An 18,380-nucleotide genomic window follows, 5' to 3' on the forward strand; every position below is an offset into this window, starting at 1 on the left:
CTTTTCTTTGCAAGCTCCTTTGACTTTAACAGGAAATGTTTTTATTTTGAAGTTTAGGAAATTATCCTAGCATTCTGCTACTCGCGGAATAGCAAGTAAATGTTCAAATGTTGAGTACACAACAATAAATGCCAGTCTGCTCTCATTCTGCAATCAATCAATTTATTTATGAGCACATGTACAAACAACACAGGTTGATTAAAGTGCTGTACACAGTAAAAAGTAACACAGACGAAGAACAAAACCAAAGCTAGTGAGCAAAGCTGTGTTTCAGATGGGTTTTAAGGATGTCGAGTGTTGGAGAGATCCTGATATGAGGAGGCCGACTGTTCCAAAGTTTGGGGCCGGTCTCCCCTGAGCTTTAGTCTTATCAACCTCTCAGCTCACCCATGTGTGCCAGTTTTCATGGCTGTTTTGGCTGAGCCATTTAAAGTTGGCTCGGCTAACGTTATGTCAGGTTGGTGCATAAGATGAGCCATCGTGTTCATGAAATTCCCAGAGTATTTACATGTATGTAATAAAATATCGATACTCTGTGTCCGTGTGTTGAGCCAGTATTCCCAAATATCACTATGCTATAGATTTTTCCCATACCGCTACAATAAACCCAACCAGTCAAACGTTTGGGGTCCTACAATCCTACATTTACCATCAATACTTTATCCACACAGTGCATTGAATATTAATGCTGTTGTAAAAGGTAGAAACAGTAGATGATACTTCAGTAATCACAGCCATGGGTCCTTTTATAAAGTGATCTGGAAGTATTTAAGTCCTTTCTTCTGGAATAGTCTTCCATAGGTTGGATGGATATGATGGTCACTCTTTGCATGTCATGTGCTCAGTCTGCATCCATAGGAGCTTGATAAGATTAACCCTAACCCCGGTCAACAGGACAACACCTAACCACTGCTTCTCTTAATGGTTTATACTTAGCGCCGTGCTGCAGCTCGTGGTCACACTACAGGGCCACAGTGGCGCTAATCCTGTGGCAGCTACACGGTTTGACATGCTGTTGTGAAATATTGATAGATTAGTGCCGGTGAACCACATGAGTGAGAGTTCCTGAGAGCAGGTCTCTGTGCACATCCTTGGTTAACCCCTTTCAAAGTCACTAATGAGTTGTGACTAATTCTCTGCACCCCCCATTGCTCATGGCGGTAGACCAGGTTATCCACTAATTGAAAGGCCTGTCAGATGTTTTCTGTGCCAGATACTGACCTGTGTAAGACGTCTGCATTTGACTTTAAGCAGGCGGTAGGACTGGGAAAGTGCTCTATAAGTGCAGTTACCCTTTGATCATATAGTAAGCAAGCAACGGCTTAATTGGCAGAATTCCTAACAGTCATTTGTCTAATGTAGCTGTTGTCCTTGCACTATTATTTAATTACTGCAGCTCAGAAGAGCGTGTTGAAACTGTAATAGGAAATATTTTCATTGACTCAGTATGTAGTCACTGTAACTAGAATGTAAACTATGCTCAGCAGAGTTTTATTGGAGCACATGAATGTACAGTGTAAGTTAGCTTCCACAATAACACGATATAATTGCTTCTGATTGTTCACATCAAATTAATAATCTCACTTTCCATTTAAGCAGTTGCACAGCCTTTTACTTTCTATCACCATTTTCTTACTACGTTTTTTCTGTTGCGTGTTTTGTCTGGTCAAGTCTGTGGGACTGACCTGTATGATGAACAGTGAAGTGTGCTATTGCTTCCTTTGTGTCCAGCTGAATACGTGTTTCTGTCTCTCAGGTCAGCCCATCAACCCTCAGTGCCGTATCTACCCTGAGGAGATGATCCAGACTGGCATTTCAGCCATTGATGGCATGAATAGCATTGCTCGAGGACAGAAGATCCCCATCTTCTCTGCCGCTGGGTTGCCCCACAATGAGGTGAGATCAGCATACCATTTTATTTCTTTAGTGACAACACCAAGAAGTCTCAATGCTGGTAAAATGCTGGGCCACTAGGTACCACTGGAAGTGCTGAATATCTCCTTTTATCTTTATTGAGAATCAATCCCCATCGTAAACACCAGAGCATACCTGAGTATTAGCTGATATAAGTGTGTTTAGCATTATGTTCATGTAGTGTTTGGTGTCTCTGTAGTGGCTTCAGAGTGAACTCGGATAGCATCTTCACATGATGCCACTCGAGTCAGTGTCAGTTTAGGCAGAAGACTGAAAATGAGGTGACCCTTCCCACTGCATGTAGTCTGTTGCAACAAGAATAACTTCATTAAACCTATTGCATTACTTCCTGTGTTCATTTGGTATTGCAAGCAGATTTTGACAAGGAAGAAGTGCATGGAGTAAAACACAAAAGTAATGTGTCTCTGTCCGGTTTGTAAGTCTGACATCATTATCTGTTTCTGGGTCCTAAACTCCGTCCCTTCAGGTCCCAAAGTCAAACGAACACTGCAGCATCACTGAGAGTTAAAAACTGTCTGAATTCTTTCATCTTTAATAAAATGATCAGTGTTGCTGCTTTACCAGGTGTAACAATTAAGTTTAACATCCAGGCATCCATGAAAACAGGATTTATTACATTTAACAGAGTTAGAAGTTAGCAGGAAGTTAGCTCGCTAGCTTCTACCTAAACATGATGTAGCATGTTTGACTGAGAGATTTGTGAATAAATTCAAACGTACAGCTCTGCTATCACTTCCAGCATAAATGAAGACAGAAAACTAAACAGCAGTGACGTTTGTAGGGTTACTGAAGTTGGGCTAGCTGGTATATAATGATGTGCTACGTGACCGCTAGCGACACAGCTATGTTAGCATAACATTAGCATAGTGAAGCTGGAGGATGAATGCTAACGCTAACGCAGCAATTTCCTAATGTTGTAAACCTGCTCAACATTTGGCAATAAAACCCTTCTGATTCTGATTCTTCTGATTCTGAACTTTTAAGGGAAAAATGAATGAGAGACAAATTAGTAACAAAAATATTAGTCCAGCAGTACCATTCTCAGTTTTATTGCCATTGCTACAGTGGGGCAAAAAAGTATTTAGTCAGCCACCGATTGTGCAAGTTCCCCCACTTAAAATGATGACAGAGGTCAGTAATTTGCACCAGAGGTACACTTCAACTGTGAGAGACAGAATGTGAAAAAAAAAATCCATGATTCCACATGGTAGGATTTGTAAAGAATTTATTGGTAAATCAGGGTGGAAAATAAGTATTTGGTCACCTCAAACAAGGAAAATCTCTGGCTCTTACAGACCTGTAACGTCTTCTGTAAGAAGCTTTTTTGTCCCCCACTCGTTACCTGTATGAATGGCACCTGTTTGAACTCATCATTTGTATAAAAGACACCTGTCCACAGCCTCAAACAGTCAGACTCCAAACTCCGCCATGGCCAAGACCAAAGAGCTTTCGAAGGACACCAGGAAAAGTATTGTAGACCTGCACCAGACTGGGAAGAGTGAATCTACAATAGGCAAGCAGCTTGGTGTGAAAAAATCAACTGTGGGAGCAATCATCAGAAAATGGAAGACATACAAGACCACTGATAATCTCCCTCGATCTGGGGCTCCACGCAAGATCTCATCCCGTGGGGTCAAAATGATCATGAGAACGGTGAGCAAAGATCCCAGAACCACACGGGGGGACCTGGTGAATGACCTGCAGAGAGCTGGGACCAAAGTAACAAAGGTCACCATCAGTAACACACTACAACGGCAGGGAATCAAATCCCGCAGTGCCAGACGTGTTCCGCTGCTGAAGCCAGTGCATGTCCAGGCCCGTCTGAAGTTTGCCAGAGAGCACATGGATGATACAGCAGAGGATTGGGAGAATGTCATGTGGTCAGATGAAACCAAAGTAGAACTTTTTGGTATAAACTCAACTCGTCGTGTTTGGAGGAAGAAGAATACTGAGTTGCATCCCAAGAACACCATACCTACTGTGAAGCATGGGGGTCCGTGTTGCTCGGCGACAGCCCCAAAACATCACTGCTCTCGAGAAGATCTACATGGAGGAATGGGTCAAAATACCAGCTACTGTGTGTGCAAACCTGGTAAAGACCTATAGTAAACGTTTGACCTCTGTTATTGCCAACAAAGGTTATGTTACAAAGTATTGAGTTGTATTTTTGTTATTGACCAAATACGTATTTTCCTGATCTACTGATTTACCAATAAATTCTTTACAAATCCTACCATGTGGATTCATGGATTTTGTTTTCACATTCTGTCTCTCACAGTTGAAGTGTACCTCTGGTGCAAATTACTGACCTCTGTCATCATTTTAAGTGGGGGAACTTGCACAATCGGTGGCTGACTAAATACTTTTTTGCCCCACTGTACATCGTATGGGTTTAAAAACTGATCTTTAAAATGAACAGTGGTAATAAAAACTGAGAGAGGCCAGTGATCATTGCCTGTTTTAGGGGCTTGTTCAGATTAAATAGAACAAGATTCAAAGTATTAAAACATTAAAACACAACAGCCATAATAAATTCAGAGTAGTGTGGTTCATCACGTCCTCACTTAAAGACCAGATATGGTTCGGACAGTCTGCTCCTTAGTTTGCCAGATCACCAGAGACCAGAGGAGGTTAAAGTAGTGCTATCCACCCACCTAATACTTGCTCTGTGGTCCAAATAACAACAATTAGAAAAACCCAACCGACACCAGGGAGTTTATGTCCCACTTCCCGCATACAGAAAAAGAATGCGGTACTAATGGGAGAGCACCATTTATATACAGTGATGGATGGTTTATCATGGAGTGGACAGATATTACAGATACATTTACAGCCACTTACATACTTTTTTATTTAGGTATTTATTTAGGTGTTCATGTGTAAAGGCTGAGGACAGGAGATAAAGTAGAATTTACTTCAAACAAACAGAAGCAGCACTCTGTGTTTTCTTCTCTTTAGAGATGAGAGTAATGGATACGTCCTCCTCATCCTCACTCATGTCAGAGTTCAGACGTGGACAGCTTGTGTATTACATTATCGTTACATTTGTTACAAATGTAATGATTATTTATTACATTACTGATAAAACAAGATAAAAAGAATTGGCCTCAGGCTGCTGGTGATCAGTCACCAATCATTAGTGCAGCCCTCATCTTTAGTCTGTCCTTTTGAACCTTTGTGTCTTTAACTCGCAGCTTTAAACTCAACTTATTTCATCCCTGTACTCTGGGAGGTCATGCTTTTACCAAACTGTTGTATCATACCAAGAACTCACAGCTGCTTTGAATACACCAAAAGCTTTTTGCTCGCTCAGCGGTTTAAGCTACATGCTTTGGGATATGTTGAGGTCCAATTTTGTGGAAGTCTTTCAGTGTAAATGTTTAACATGAGTGAGTGGGATGATTCACGAGTGGTAGCTGTGGTCCTTCTGTGTCACAGCTGTTTTGTTTCCTTTTTGGAAGTTTTTGTGCCTCACAGTGGAAATTCATGACTCAGTTGTAGTGTGTTCATGTTCAGACACTTCACAAATGTACTACATCCCCAAATATCCCTCGCTGTATAAAGCTGGGTCAGGTTCAGTGTGTTCAGCTCAAGAGCACCAGCTTTATTGTTAGGATTTGATCACCAGCCTAATTTCTGCTCTGTGGACTTATAAGCTCTGTTTTCACCAAACAAACCCATCATTCAGAGCCATGCTGCTAAGCAGGTAGGGCACTTACAACAGCACCCACAGCATCCACAGCACCCACAGCATCCACAGCACCTACAGCATCCACAGCACCTACAGCCAGATGCCCTGTCGCTGTGCATTATTTAAAACATAAAGAGTAGCTGCTGCTTATGGCAATTTATGTGATATTTAAAACCTTTATTATTGTAGAACAGATCAAAGTGTTACAGTTCAAACCAAAGCAGTGCTAGAGCGAGCGAATGAATCATGTGACCACAAACGCACAGGTGCTATTTTTTTTTTTTTTAATCTGTCAGCATGTACTTTTGGAAATATGTTCCAACATTTGTTTCCACTGTGCCCACAAAAGGATCAGCTGTGCATAACTGGATCATTTTACATGATTAACGTGCTGCAGAAGTGCCCAAACAAATGCACAACGTGTTCTCCACCTAATTATGGTCTGTTTGGTGTCATTGTGTCATCAAGCACACGTGACAGAGCTCATCCATGTAGGCCTTTTCCCTTCAGCCACCCTGTGGCTGAATTCAAGGTGCACAGAGAGGTCAGGGCCGTGATCATGTCACACATTCACTACAGCGACACAGCGTCTCTGCAGTCTTATATGTAATGTGGTGGTTTATGTAGGGATTGAATGTCAGATATGAAACGGTAATGAGACTGAGTCCTGATGGAGAGGCAGCTGCAGCCGCTCAGTCACAGTGTGAGTGGCTGTAGTTTCCTTGGTGATTGTCTCTTCATTAATAACAGCAGCTATAGTCTGTAAATAGCACGTGATCATTTTGAGCCTCAGGTGACGCTTTCGTATGGATTTGACTCTAGCTTACATGTTCTTTGAGAGCCTTCTGTCCATCCGTCTGTGTGTCTGACTCTGGTTCTTATTGGTGCTTTCAGATTGCTGCCCAAATCTGTCGTCAGGCTGGCCTGGTGCAGAAGTCCAAGGATGTGATGGACTATAGTGCAGACAACTTTGCCATTGTCTTCGCAGCCATGGGGGTAAGCAGACAAATTGCAGCATTCAGCTTTTCAAACTCTTCCCAGCCCATCTGTGGCTCTAATCCCCCTCTTAACCTTGATGTGACACCTTGTTCCCTCCTCCCGCCCTGCATGTTGTCCTTTATTCACCAGGTGATTTAACCTTTAAGTCCCTCTTGTTATTTCTGCACCTCTGAGCATAGCCCCCAGCCATGTAGACAGCTTAGTAATTCAAAGGCCGCCGTCAGCCTCCCGTATCAAGTTCTGTGTTCCTCAGCTGCTCCTTCCATCTGTTGTAATGCTCAATTGTGATGGCTTGACCTCCAAGGAACGAACGAACACACACACACACACAGACACACACACACACACACACACACACACACACACACACACACACACACACACACACACACTTGCTTCACTTGCTAAATGTAATCCTTCATCCTTTCACCTTGCACAGTTCACATCCCACGGTGGTTGGTGTGTGACGACTGTGGATAAGCAGTGAAGGCAGTGCTTGGATATGCATTTTTAGCACACAGTGTGCACCATCACAGCAGAGTGAATCAAGCTGAAACGGTGTGCTGAACGTCACACCTTCAACTGAAACTCTTCCTCAGGTTGTCATCCTAACGCGCGGTCGGCGACCGGGATGCTGCTCGCTGTCACGTTTAAAAATCAGGAATTATTCTTATCTTGGTGTGTTACTTTTTTAAATGTCTGTAAATTTATGAGGTTATGGTGATTTTGTAACATTAAAATGAAACACTCAAACTATGTGTGCTAACTGCTGATGTGTGACGCCTGCGTGTGATTTTCACCATGGATGAATCCAAGCAAAGCTTCTGAAAACGCCTTTATTGCCACGTGTGCAGATTGATTTGTTTTCACTGCCAGTGTGCTAAACGACAAACAACAACAAGTTTGTGTTGCAGAACATTCCCAGCACAAACACAAAGCCTTTGCTGAAAAATGTGGAAAACACCTGATTCAGAAGACCGGAGGGCTGAAATTCAACTACGTGTGCTGGTTTGTTGGCTGCTCAGGAAATAGTCAGGCCCAGGAAGCCGTTAACAGCAGGAGAGTAAAAGAATTCAGAATATGTCTTTGTCAGACTTGACAAATGAGAGACGTGTCTCTCTCTGCAAAGACTGTAACAGACAGAAACATGAAAATAGCAGAAACGTCACCAGCGGTCTGTGATGAGTCCAAAGGTGTACGAATCACAGTGTTCTGCTGTGAGCGCTGCTGGGCCACAGAAAGGATCCCACTGACAGACCAAACACAGGTGTGGGGTTGTGGTGTGGGTGGCTGCTGATAGGCTTTGTAGCTTCACTGCAGACGTCACTGAGCAGAGCATCGCTGATGTTTCACTACAGCCTGCACCAAACTTTCCCTGAGCATGAATGTTGTCATTCAGATTGTGACCAAAGTCATGGCTGCAGGTTTAAACCACTGTCAGGTCTGTTACTGGACCACGTGGACATCCTGCTGAACAACGACGTCTGACCACGGGGAAGTGCTGACGTGCTCTGCAAGCAAAGGGATCACGATGAGCTGGAGCAGCCAGAGTGGTGGAAAAGCTACACATGGAGGATATGACAGCGCAGCCCGGCACAGGCTGGAGGAGGCTTTCAAGTGCAATTTGGCAGTGTTAGCCAGAGACTTACAGTCTCTTACAGTTACAGACTTACATTTCAAAAAGGCTGACAATGTAATAAAGTATCTGCAGTCACCACAGTGCAAACGTGGATTCTGTGAGTGCAGAGAGGAAAACGCCACATCATCCTTTCCTGTCCTTCACCATCCATCGCTGTTCAATACGACTGCAGGTGTAAGTCAAACATATATGTCCAAGTTCTGGACGTCCTGGGCGCGGCCCGCCGGGGGACGTCCTGGGCGCGGCCCGCCGGGGGACGTCGTGTGTTTCTGATTGTTTTGGTCAGACTGTGCCTGAGGTCGCGGCTCTGGCACTGCTCATCGTGTCTAACAGTATAACATCAAGTCCATTGAGGAACTTTGACCGGTGGTTGAATGTGGTTCTCGCAGCCATCAGTCACATGTGCTGTATGGTAAATAACATGTCTGTGTAGCTGTGTGCGTTGCTGACACTGAACTACTCGCCTGGTACCAATGTTGTGAACCTACCACATGGAACAGTAATCGAATTTCCATTTCTGAGTTGAAACTGAAGGAAGGAGGATGATGAACGTGTTTATATTAATGACGTCAACTGTAAGTCTTTATGAGGAGTTCTACAAACATCACGTTCCCTTCGTGACAGAATGGCTCGCTCCTGCTCTTTGCTGCCTTTTCAGTACCTTCATGCCTTCAGACGTTCTTGCATCTCTCCAGGACACCTCACAGTTTGTGAAGCCACTAATGTTCCAGAGATGATTTCTGAAATGCTTATGGCATCTGTTTCAGGTCAACATGGAAACGGCTCGTTTCTTCAAGTCTGACTTTGAAGAAAATGGCTCTATGGACAATGTCTGCCTTTTCCTCAACTTGGCCAACGACCCCACGTAAGAAATGATCTCCAGCAGTAGTCTGGCTGATGTTGTACATGTGGGCTGCTGTGTGTGTTACTTGTAATTGTTTGTCTCGTGGACTGAGAGCTACTAAAGATCTTGACTTTTCTCTTGCGGCTAACTAGCATCGAGCGTATCATCACTCCCCGCCTGGCGCTGACGACGGCAGAGTACCTGGCCTACCAGTGTGAGAAACACGTCCTGGTCATCCTCACCGACATGAGCTCCTACGCTGAAGCTCTGAGAGAGGTACGACTGCCTTTACTGTCTTTGGCTCAGCTAATGTTTAGGTGTTGTTTGTCAAAATAACATCGGTGTAAAAGCCAAATCCCAGTGAGTCACAACGTTTTAATCTAATGCTCTGTATTCAGGGCTCTAGAGTGCGACCATATTTTTCAATGATGCGACTAAAAAAAATCTTTGGTGTGACCAGCTGTTCAAGGTTTTGAAAAAAACGTAAACACAGAGCGGACCCGACGCATCACAATCAGCTTTCTCACACGGACACGGCATCGGGCTGAAAGCCCACAGCTCGCTGACTCTGATGCGTCGGCGCTTTGTGTTTCCGTCTTTTTTGCACTGGATTCTGAGCTGCAGGTTTTATCTCTCTCCAACCAAAATTCACTGAAGCAGCAGCAAAAGAAGATCCAAACTACGCTCCACATTTGATAAATGTCGCCATGAATGCCCTCTGACTTCTGCTGCTTTGCTACCAGCACGATAAAATCACACTTCCTGCACAGCTCTCTCTGTGCTTCGAGAACAGTTTCCCGTCTCAATCTCTGTTTCCTGCATCATTCATTCGTTTATCACCCTCCAGTCTACCGTTGTTTACAGCGCTGTCGGCCGCTCGGACAAGAAAGCCTAATTTCTGCTGTTCAATACTGAAGAAATGTAAACTTCTTAAAACTATGCAATATTGCAGAATATTTTAAAGTTGATCTGCTATAGAAAACAGGAAAATCCCCTTCATGTTTTTCTGTTTTATCCTCAGTTACTTTGACACTAAGGCCTCTGCTGTGATGCTCACACCTCTGATGAAGGCTCACATGTATCAGTGCTGATAAACCATCAAATTATAATATTTCTGACTGTCTGAGGCTAAATCAAATTGAATCGAATCAGGACCTCGTGAATCGGAATCGAGTGCATTACAGAAATCAGTGATGATGCCAGCCGTAGTGAGCAGCCTCGGCCCGACAGAAGTGGATGTAGCTGTGGGTAAAAAGGTGGAAAGAACTACTGATAACTTTTTTGTTAAGGCCTGATCCTTCTGAAACTCATAGCCAGCTCTGACACGGAGCCATCTGAAAAAGCACAGTGTATCCAGGAAACACATTATGTGCTGCGATAAATGCCCACGTGTCCCCTCTAACACGGCCTTTCAGTGGCAAGCAGGTCGTCAGAGGAGCCGATGTGATGATTACGTTTAACTTGTCTACAGTATCACCAAAGAGAGCCAACGCACTTTAAGCACTTTAAGCACTTTAAGCACTTTAAGCACAAGCTTGTTAGTTAATCTTTTACAAATCAATATTGTCTGTGTGGACAGCAGTTTCCCACATGTAAAACTGCGGTGTTCAGCGATGCGGTTGAAAAAGTTAGGCGCACCAGGGCAACGGTGGCCCTGCGTGTTAAGGTCACTAACTCTACTGCTGGTTTGGTTGTTTTAATGCAGATAAGTGTGTTAAACAAATCCAACGACTCCTCATGCCCGGGCTCACAGTCGTCGTGGTTACTGGTTCTTCTTTATGAAAGGTTGATAATTTTACATTTACCATTCTGACCTGAAGAGTCTTTGGACGACTCTGGTAGGACGAATCCACATTTTAAATGTTTTTTGGTGTTTCACGTGAGTCTTAACCTCACGAGCAACTCTTGGCCAAGGATTCTTTAGCCTACAGTGACCACTGAGATTCCCTAACACTGACCAAAGGACACTTAAACGCTGCTTACATGGGGACAACGTCGACTCATAGATAGCAACACATTTTTCTGGCACAGCCTCCGAGGTGCACGGAGAAGACAAAGAGCTGATGTGTGGACAGTGACACTTACAGGATCAGGGAGCAGCTCTGCATTAGGCCTTCTGCCTCATTGCAAGACGTCCAACTGTTTGTGTTTAAATTAATGTTAATTGGTCAGCTGGTTCATTTGTGTCGCTGGAGTGTCCACAACAACATCAACTCGTGTCATCATGCTGCTGTGCATAAAAAGGGGAACCTTTAGGTTCTCACGTTTCCATGGCTGATATTTGTTGCCAGAGGCTTTTCACTGTGTCATTGTATGCACGTTGTACCTCTGAGAGTGAAAACAAAGGCCAGACCTTCATGGGTGTTGGTGGATTATATATCCATCGTCACAGAGGCTTTACTGAGCAATGTTGTGCAGGAAACCTGAGATGCTGCCATATCCCAGGTAAATATAAATCAGCTGAATAACCCTTCAGGCTCATCTGCAGAAGCTAACGTGGTCAGCGAGTTCTTCTTCTCAGTGTTAAATCCTAGAAGTTGTTTTTAATTGTGTCCTATTCTTTTCACATTCAGTTTACATGCAGCTTTTCCATCTGCTCGCTCACTCTGCCGCACATATATGTATGTATTAGAGATGGCACGATACCACTTTTTTATGTCCGATACCGATACGTAATATCGGATCGGTCCATCTCTAGTATGTATGCCACATATTCAGCAGTGTGTGGTAAATACTGAATCCTCTCTCAAGCTGCACTCTGGCACAAAGTCAACACCCCCCAGTGTAAAACCTCAGCAACATCAGCACAAAGGTGATAGACTCACTAAAGTCGTGAGCTCCTGCTGAAAGGGAGGATAATGTGTCCTTCAGTCTACTAGGAAATACCTTAACTTCATTATTGTAGGTCTGGCTTTAAAAGGAAATGGACCCCCCCGATCCCCACTCCCCTCACACCCACTGCCCTCCTTTCTCCTTGTTGCGAGGAGTCGGGTCCTCTCAACTCACTCTTTTGTGTCTCCGTAATAATCCTTTTGTGTTGCACAGTTTGCCGTTTCAATATGTTGGCACAGCACAGTGTGGGTTTTTAAAGGGTGCATGTGTGTTTGCTGTTCATAACCTTGGCACATGTACGTCTGCACCAATAGTCAACTGAGCCTCGGGCAGCTCGATGGGTAATTCAGCGTGTACAAAGAGCCGGGACATTAACATTTAACTTCTGTTTCCATTCACAAGCGTGAAGGTTGAATTTTGCATTGACTCTGCTGTTCAGCATCGTGGAGACTGCCCATCAACCTTTCAATCCACAGGTGAATAGGATCCATTTTCTTTCCCTCTTGCTCTGAATCCAGTGAACTTTTAGAACAAAGATTTGCTTTGGTCATTTTTGTAGAGGGTCTCCAACAGAATGGCAGCATTTCCAACCAGCTCTTTGCCTCTTTTGTAACCGAAATGGAAGAGTCAGCATCACTTGACTCTGCAGAAGTAAAGACTAGTGTTTGTCTTTGATTTGAGTCTTACAATAATTTGATGTCTTCGGTTTAAATGCCAAATCCTGTGTTGCAGCCCGTTAGGATGCAGAATGATGCTGTGCCAACCTCTGAATTGGTTTCAGACCAAATTTAAGTCGGGTGTGAAAACACTCATATAGCAGCTGTCAGTTTTTAAAGTTTCTTTTTCCAAACATATTGACTTGGAGGGGATCATTCCCTAACCTTGGTCACAGTGGTGAGCAGCACATCAACGTTTCAGACCTTGGAGTTTGTGTTGTCTACTCCAGCTTCCTCCCATGGGTGGTAAATAAGTGCAGATCTGTGGCTAACTGTAACCAGTCTGTTACGTCCCTCTGCAGCCTCTAATCTGCTCAGTGTGTTCAGCTGGTGCTAATTGGCCACACCTAATCAGGTGTGGATAAAAGCATACCTGAGGCAAGCTTCCCGGGGAGCTCCCTAGTCTTTGCCTCGGTGGCACCAGCCGTTTTAGCCAACCTGAGAGTCCATTTTAAGATAAAACCTCGTTTCACCTACACTCTGGTATTCATCTCCTTTTTTATGTTGCGGCTTTTGAGCCGGGTCGTAACAAGTCTAAAGTGTTTGGACTGGCCAGTGAGACCAGTAAAGACTAGACTATATCCAGTACCAGTGACCAAAATAAATGACACAACCTGAACATTTTTCCCAGATGAGATTCAAATATAAAGGGAATGTCTCATTACAGCCTTTGTCTGCTTCCCCCAACTCGTCCTCACCTTTAGGTCTCTGCTGCCCGAGAGGAAGTACCCGGGCGTCGAGGGTTTCCTGGCTACATGTACACAGATCTGGCCACCATCTATGAACGCGCCGGCAGAGTGGAAGGCAGAAACGGCTCCATCACCCAGATCCCCATTCTGACCATGCCCAACGATGGTGAGAGCACACCGCCTGCCATAGCTCTGAGCTGAAGCCTCATGTCTCTACCTGTGTGTGGTCGTCACTCATCCACCTGTCCTTAAACGAGTTAATCTGCCCATGAGGCAACTGAATTAATGGAGGAGGTGTCTAAAGTGGAATGAGTAGACATTTTTGATGCCGTCAGTTACCATGGAAACATGTATGAAGAGCCTGCTCCTGTCTGAACATGACCCGCCCCCCACAGCACTGCAGGGAGGGTGATTGTGTTGGCTTTTACAAAGGGCTCCCTGCTCTGGAGTAACACAGCCTCTCTGTGCTGGTGCAGCTACGTCTTCATAGTCATCGTGTTCCAGTTCAACAAATGCATTTGTCTCTTTGAACAGACATCACTCATCCAATTCCTGATCTGACTGGATACATCACAGAGGGCCAGGTGTATGTGGACCGACAGCTGCACAACAGACAGGTATGTGTCGGTCCGGGCTTTGAACCTGTGACCTCACAGGTTAAAACCTGAAGAACAATATTAACATAATGATAACTGATGATGTCTGCAGACGATCGTGTTGTGCCCAGGTCCTCCGTGTCACATCTGTCACTGCAGAAATCAGTCTGTGTACCGAGAGCACATGCTCACTGCACGCATGTAGCTCATGTTTGATGGACACTCGACCAAACAGAAACATTGTTTTGTTTTAAGTAAAGGTTTTTGGGCAGCACGGTGGTTAGCACTGTTGCCGCACAGCAAGAAGGTCCTGAGTTCAATTCCACCATCAGGTCTTCCTGTGTGGAGTTTGCATGTTCTCCCCGTGTTTGCGTGGGTTCCCTCCGGGTACTCCGGCTTCCTCCCACCGTCCAAAGACATGCAGCTTGTGGGGACAGGTTAATTGGATAATCCAAATTGCCACTAGGTGCGAATGGTTGTCTGTCCCTGTGTGTTGGCCCTGCGACAGACTGGCGACCTGTCCAGGGTGGACCCCGCCTCTCGCCCTCTGACAGCTGGGATTGGCTCCAGCGGAAGTGGATGGATGGAAAAGTTTTGTGGGGTTTTTTTTTATGTTGTCTGACAAAGTCAGTATGACAGGAAATGCTAACCTGCCAGAAGGAGAGTCTTTGATCCACGTGCTGCACGTGTTTGGTTTTTCCTCAACCTGCGACGTGTTTGACATGAGTCTCCTCTAAAGTTTTGATCGAAGCTGTAAACCAAAGCTAGACTGTGTGTTCCAAACGACATGATCCTGCACATTTCACAGTAAAGACTCCCTGCGTGCTGTACCTCAGCTGCTGTGTTTTTGGACAGCAGCAGGGACAGCAGTGAGCTGTGAATGTTAGAGCACAGCTTGCTGAGGAGTTTGTCCTTATCTTGTTCCACACACAGACTTTTCATCCCAGTTAAATCAGACTTTGGTCAGAGTTGTTTGGACAGGCCTGACCTAAGAAACCACGCTGCAGTGTGGACACAGCACAGAGCCAGATCTTTTAAAGAGCCGGCCTGTTTCTCTCATTTGGAGCTGAACAGCTGCCCTTTGTGCTTTTCCACAATATCCAGTAACACCTGTAACCTCACCCTACGTCTTTCAGATCTACCCACCTATCAACGTGCTGCCCTCTCTGTCCCGTTTAATGAAGTCTGCCATTGGAGAGGGGATGACCCGGAAGGACCACGCCGATGTGTCAAACCAGCTGGTAAACCGTCGCACGTTGCACCATGAATAATGTGTGTGAGGGCAGCAGTAATAGTTCACGCAGTGAGTGTGTGTGTGTGTGTCTGCAGTATGCCTGTTACGCTATCGGTAAGGATGTCCAGGCCATGAAGGCCGTGGTGGGAGAAGAGGCGCTCACCTCGGATGATCTGCTGTATCTGGAGTTCCTGCAGAAGTTTGAGAAGAACTTTATTGCTCAGGGTAAGAAAAGCGATCTGCACACCGACAGACAGCAGCTTTGTATCACACTGTGTAACAGGAATGTGACCGCGACACAAGAACACAACATTTCATTACAGCATTTTATTCACATAGTTTTCTCCTACGTTCCTTCATCTGCGACCTCACTGACACCTTTATTAGATTCAGTTTATAGCCTCAGTCGTCAGTTTCAAGTATTTATAAAAAGGTTGGTTAGAAGAGCTGAAGGAGGAAAGCAGGGCACGCTGAACGGCTACAACTAACTGATAGCTTTTATTTTAAGTTCCACATATTTGAAGCATCTTAGGGGCCTTTATTTTGAAGGTGTGTCTCGGCCCTCCTCCTCCATCGTATCAGCTTCCTCGTAGTGCTGGGGGGTTTTGTGACTGCACTTGGGGACACATTCAGAGGTGCTCCTCTGTTCCTTCAGGTCTTAAACGGATGCTGCACGGTGGTTCGTCTTTACGATCACCACCTGTCAGCCTCGTGCGTTGGATCAGCTGTGCTTGCGGTCCATTGGACCCTGCTGTGAAGCTCAGCTCAGTGTTTGCACTGCAGTCACAGTGCAGTCTCTTACTTGTTTTGAATATGATTTGTAAGATTGTTACTGTTTAGTAAACAACAGATATGTAGTTATTATCTCACAGCAGTGAGGTCAGCCTGTAATCAGCATGCAACGTATGAAACGATGGCTGTTTTCTTCTGTCAGAGCGCTCTGCTGCGAATACCTGCAGCTGTTTTGGCATTTATTGTATGTCTGAGGTTACGTTTGTTCCTGGAAAATACTGATCTGTGAGGGTTCCTTCTTTTCTTCTCTTTGAGTGAGTAACGTGTTAAAATGGCGTAATCTTCTTGGTAAATACAGAGCCTTATTCCTCTTCTCAACACTAATAGACTCCAGTAGTGTAGCAGAAAGGAATGTTTCTGTGCATCCCGACAGCAGTATCCAAAGCATGTGGGAAACACACGTCACAGTTTGTATGGAGGCGGCTCTGCAGATGTGAGTGATGGGGCTGAGACCGCTGCAGGTTACTCAGCTCTCACTGATCATTTCACAGTCGGTCTGGAGAAACTGAGCTTGGGTTAAAATAAAAATGAGAGCACGATAAAAAGGTGTATGACGTTCTCCAGAGTACTTCGTCGTGGAGTGCACCACACGTTCGATTTCCTCATGTCAGTGTTTAATCAGCGAGTGACTGACGTGCTCTTTGTGTTACTGTTATACCGTCAGTATAAAGCACCTGCAGGCGACTGCTGTGGAGATTTGTTTCTATATAAATGCATTTGAATTTACTGAGAGGCTTTTTCATTGTGTTCGCATCACGTTTCTGTTTTAAAAACTGCACCTTTGATAAAAGCTACATGTAAGGTTACTGTAACACTGGATGTGTTGGTGTGTTTTGCTAACTGTGACTGCTCTGTGTGTCAGGCCCATACGACAACAGGACGGTGTACGAAACCTTAGACATCGGCTGGCAGCTGCTGCGAATCTTCCCCAAGGAGATGCTCAAGAGGATTCCTCAGAGCACGCTGGCAGAGTTTTACCCCCGAGAGTCTGCTCGTCACTGAGGCACACGTCACCATGCTCTGGTTCTGCTAACAGGCCGTTTCCATGTCTCAGTAATAATACCCCCTCCTTTAGATTCACTGTAGTGTGTTCGTGTATGAAAAGTGTCTGAGTAAAGAGTAAGTGTATCCTAATCAGTCCTTATTTATTGTGCTGTTATATATCAAGATATCTTCTTTATCAAATAAAGCCCAACGAGAGCAAAGCAAAAGGTTTCCTGTAGAGACCCGTGATGATGCCACCATGTTCTCAGAAAGATGTTATTTCATGATTTAGTAACTGTACAGAAACACGTACAGGCACCGGTGTTTGTTTTAAGGACGGTCAGCGCTCTCTGCTCTCCGTGTTACGTGGACCTGGATGCTTTCTTCTGCCCTCTGGACCTTCTTGCTTCTTCTCTGCATTTACATTTTTGTGCTGTTTTGATTTGTCTTGCAAAAACATGAGTGAGTGTATTTTAAAGAAATCACATCTGTCTGCAGAAACTGTTTATTGTGCAACCATGGTTCTGTGAGTTTACATTAAATTATATGATGGTGCTTTGTTGTGTGTCCTGGATCATTGTCCCCTGCTGCCAACATCTGAGCTACAAAAACATATCTGTTAGCGGCTGTAACAAAAGTATAAATATGTAACTACAAGGCTCCCTCATCCTTTCTTTTTAGAGCTGTGAACTCTAAACCAGCTCTCCCAGTTTCTGCTGACACAGCCAGTGTCCTCCCTCACTGCCTTCATCAGCTGTTAGCATCAGATGAGCCAGTGTGATAGTTAAGCTAACGTCATCCGTCTGTGTGGAGCTGCTACAGGATACAATGTGCTGCACACCAGAAGAGCAAAGGATAAATGAAGGCTTTGTGTTTCATGTTGCTTCACATTGAATTCTTACAGGATGTGTTTGAATGGAAAATTAATCTGCAAAGAAAAACCGCGCAGCTGTCTTCACTGTATCGGCACCACGGTTCATTTATTGTGACTGAAGTGGATACAAAGTAAACAGCATCGTTCTTCTGCTGTTGATATTTCTATATTTAATGTTGACGTCCGCGTGCCAGAATATTGATGAGCCGGGCTTATTATTGCTGTTATTATTTTTGTTGTTGTTTTTAATCCTTTTGAGGTCAAAGTGGAGATTCTAGTTGTTCAGAGACAAACCTCCTCGGTCAGTGAACTCGTGCTACAAAGGAAATGATTCCTGTTCTGGCACAAAACCACACAAACAATGTGCCAAGGTGTCCGTGAAAAGGACGTTTCTACACAGACGAGCTTTCAAGTCCTGTTTTCATAGTTTCATATTATTCTTTATATTTCTGGTTTTATTGTGAAGCACTTTGTAATGTAAGATGGCGCCGGTGAGGTCGGCTGCCGTCACGACTGCTCCGACCACTTTTTCTTTGTCTTTGTTTTTTAAGTTAG

The 18,380-nt window shown here is 44.5% G+C and overlaps 1 protein-coding gene across 1 annotated transcript in view; it reads left to right on the plus strand.

The window, feature by feature from the left end:
* Nucleotides 1–17,506, plus strand: part of atp6v1ba (ATPase, H+ transporting, lysosomal, V1 subunit B, member a) — a 38,416-nt gene extending 20,910 nt beyond the window's left edge. The window contains exons 6-14 of the mRNA XM_005747434.2: nt 1,757–1,896; nt 6,521–6,622; nt 9,032–9,129; nt 9,261–9,384; nt 13,361–13,511; nt 13,880–13,962; nt 15,078–15,182; nt 15,271–15,400; nt 16,830–17,506. Coding sequence (XP_005747491.1) covers nt 1,757–1,896; nt 6,521–6,622; nt 9,032–9,129; nt 9,261–9,384; nt 13,361–13,511; nt 13,880–13,962; nt 15,078–15,182; nt 15,271–15,400; nt 16,830–16,969 — 1,073 coding nt within the window. The 3' untranslated portion in view covers nt 16,970–17,506. The remainder of the gene's footprint in view (nt 1–1,756; nt 1,897–6,520; nt 6,623–9,031; nt 9,130–9,260; nt 9,385–13,360; nt 13,512–13,879; nt 13,963–15,077; nt 15,183–15,270; nt 15,401–16,829) is intronic.
* Nucleotides 17,507–18,380: the final 874 nt, after the last annotated feature.

The sequence above is a fragment of the Pundamilia nyererei genome, unplaced genomic scaffold, assembly GCF_000239375.1.
Source record: "Pundamilia nyererei isolate P.nyererei 1_Seehausen unplaced genomic scaffold, PunNye1.0 scaffold00197, whole genome shotgun sequence".
In the NCBI taxonomy this organism is placed as follows: Eukaryota; Metazoa; Chordata; class Actinopteri; order Cichliformes; family Cichlidae; genus Pundamilia; species Pundamilia nyererei.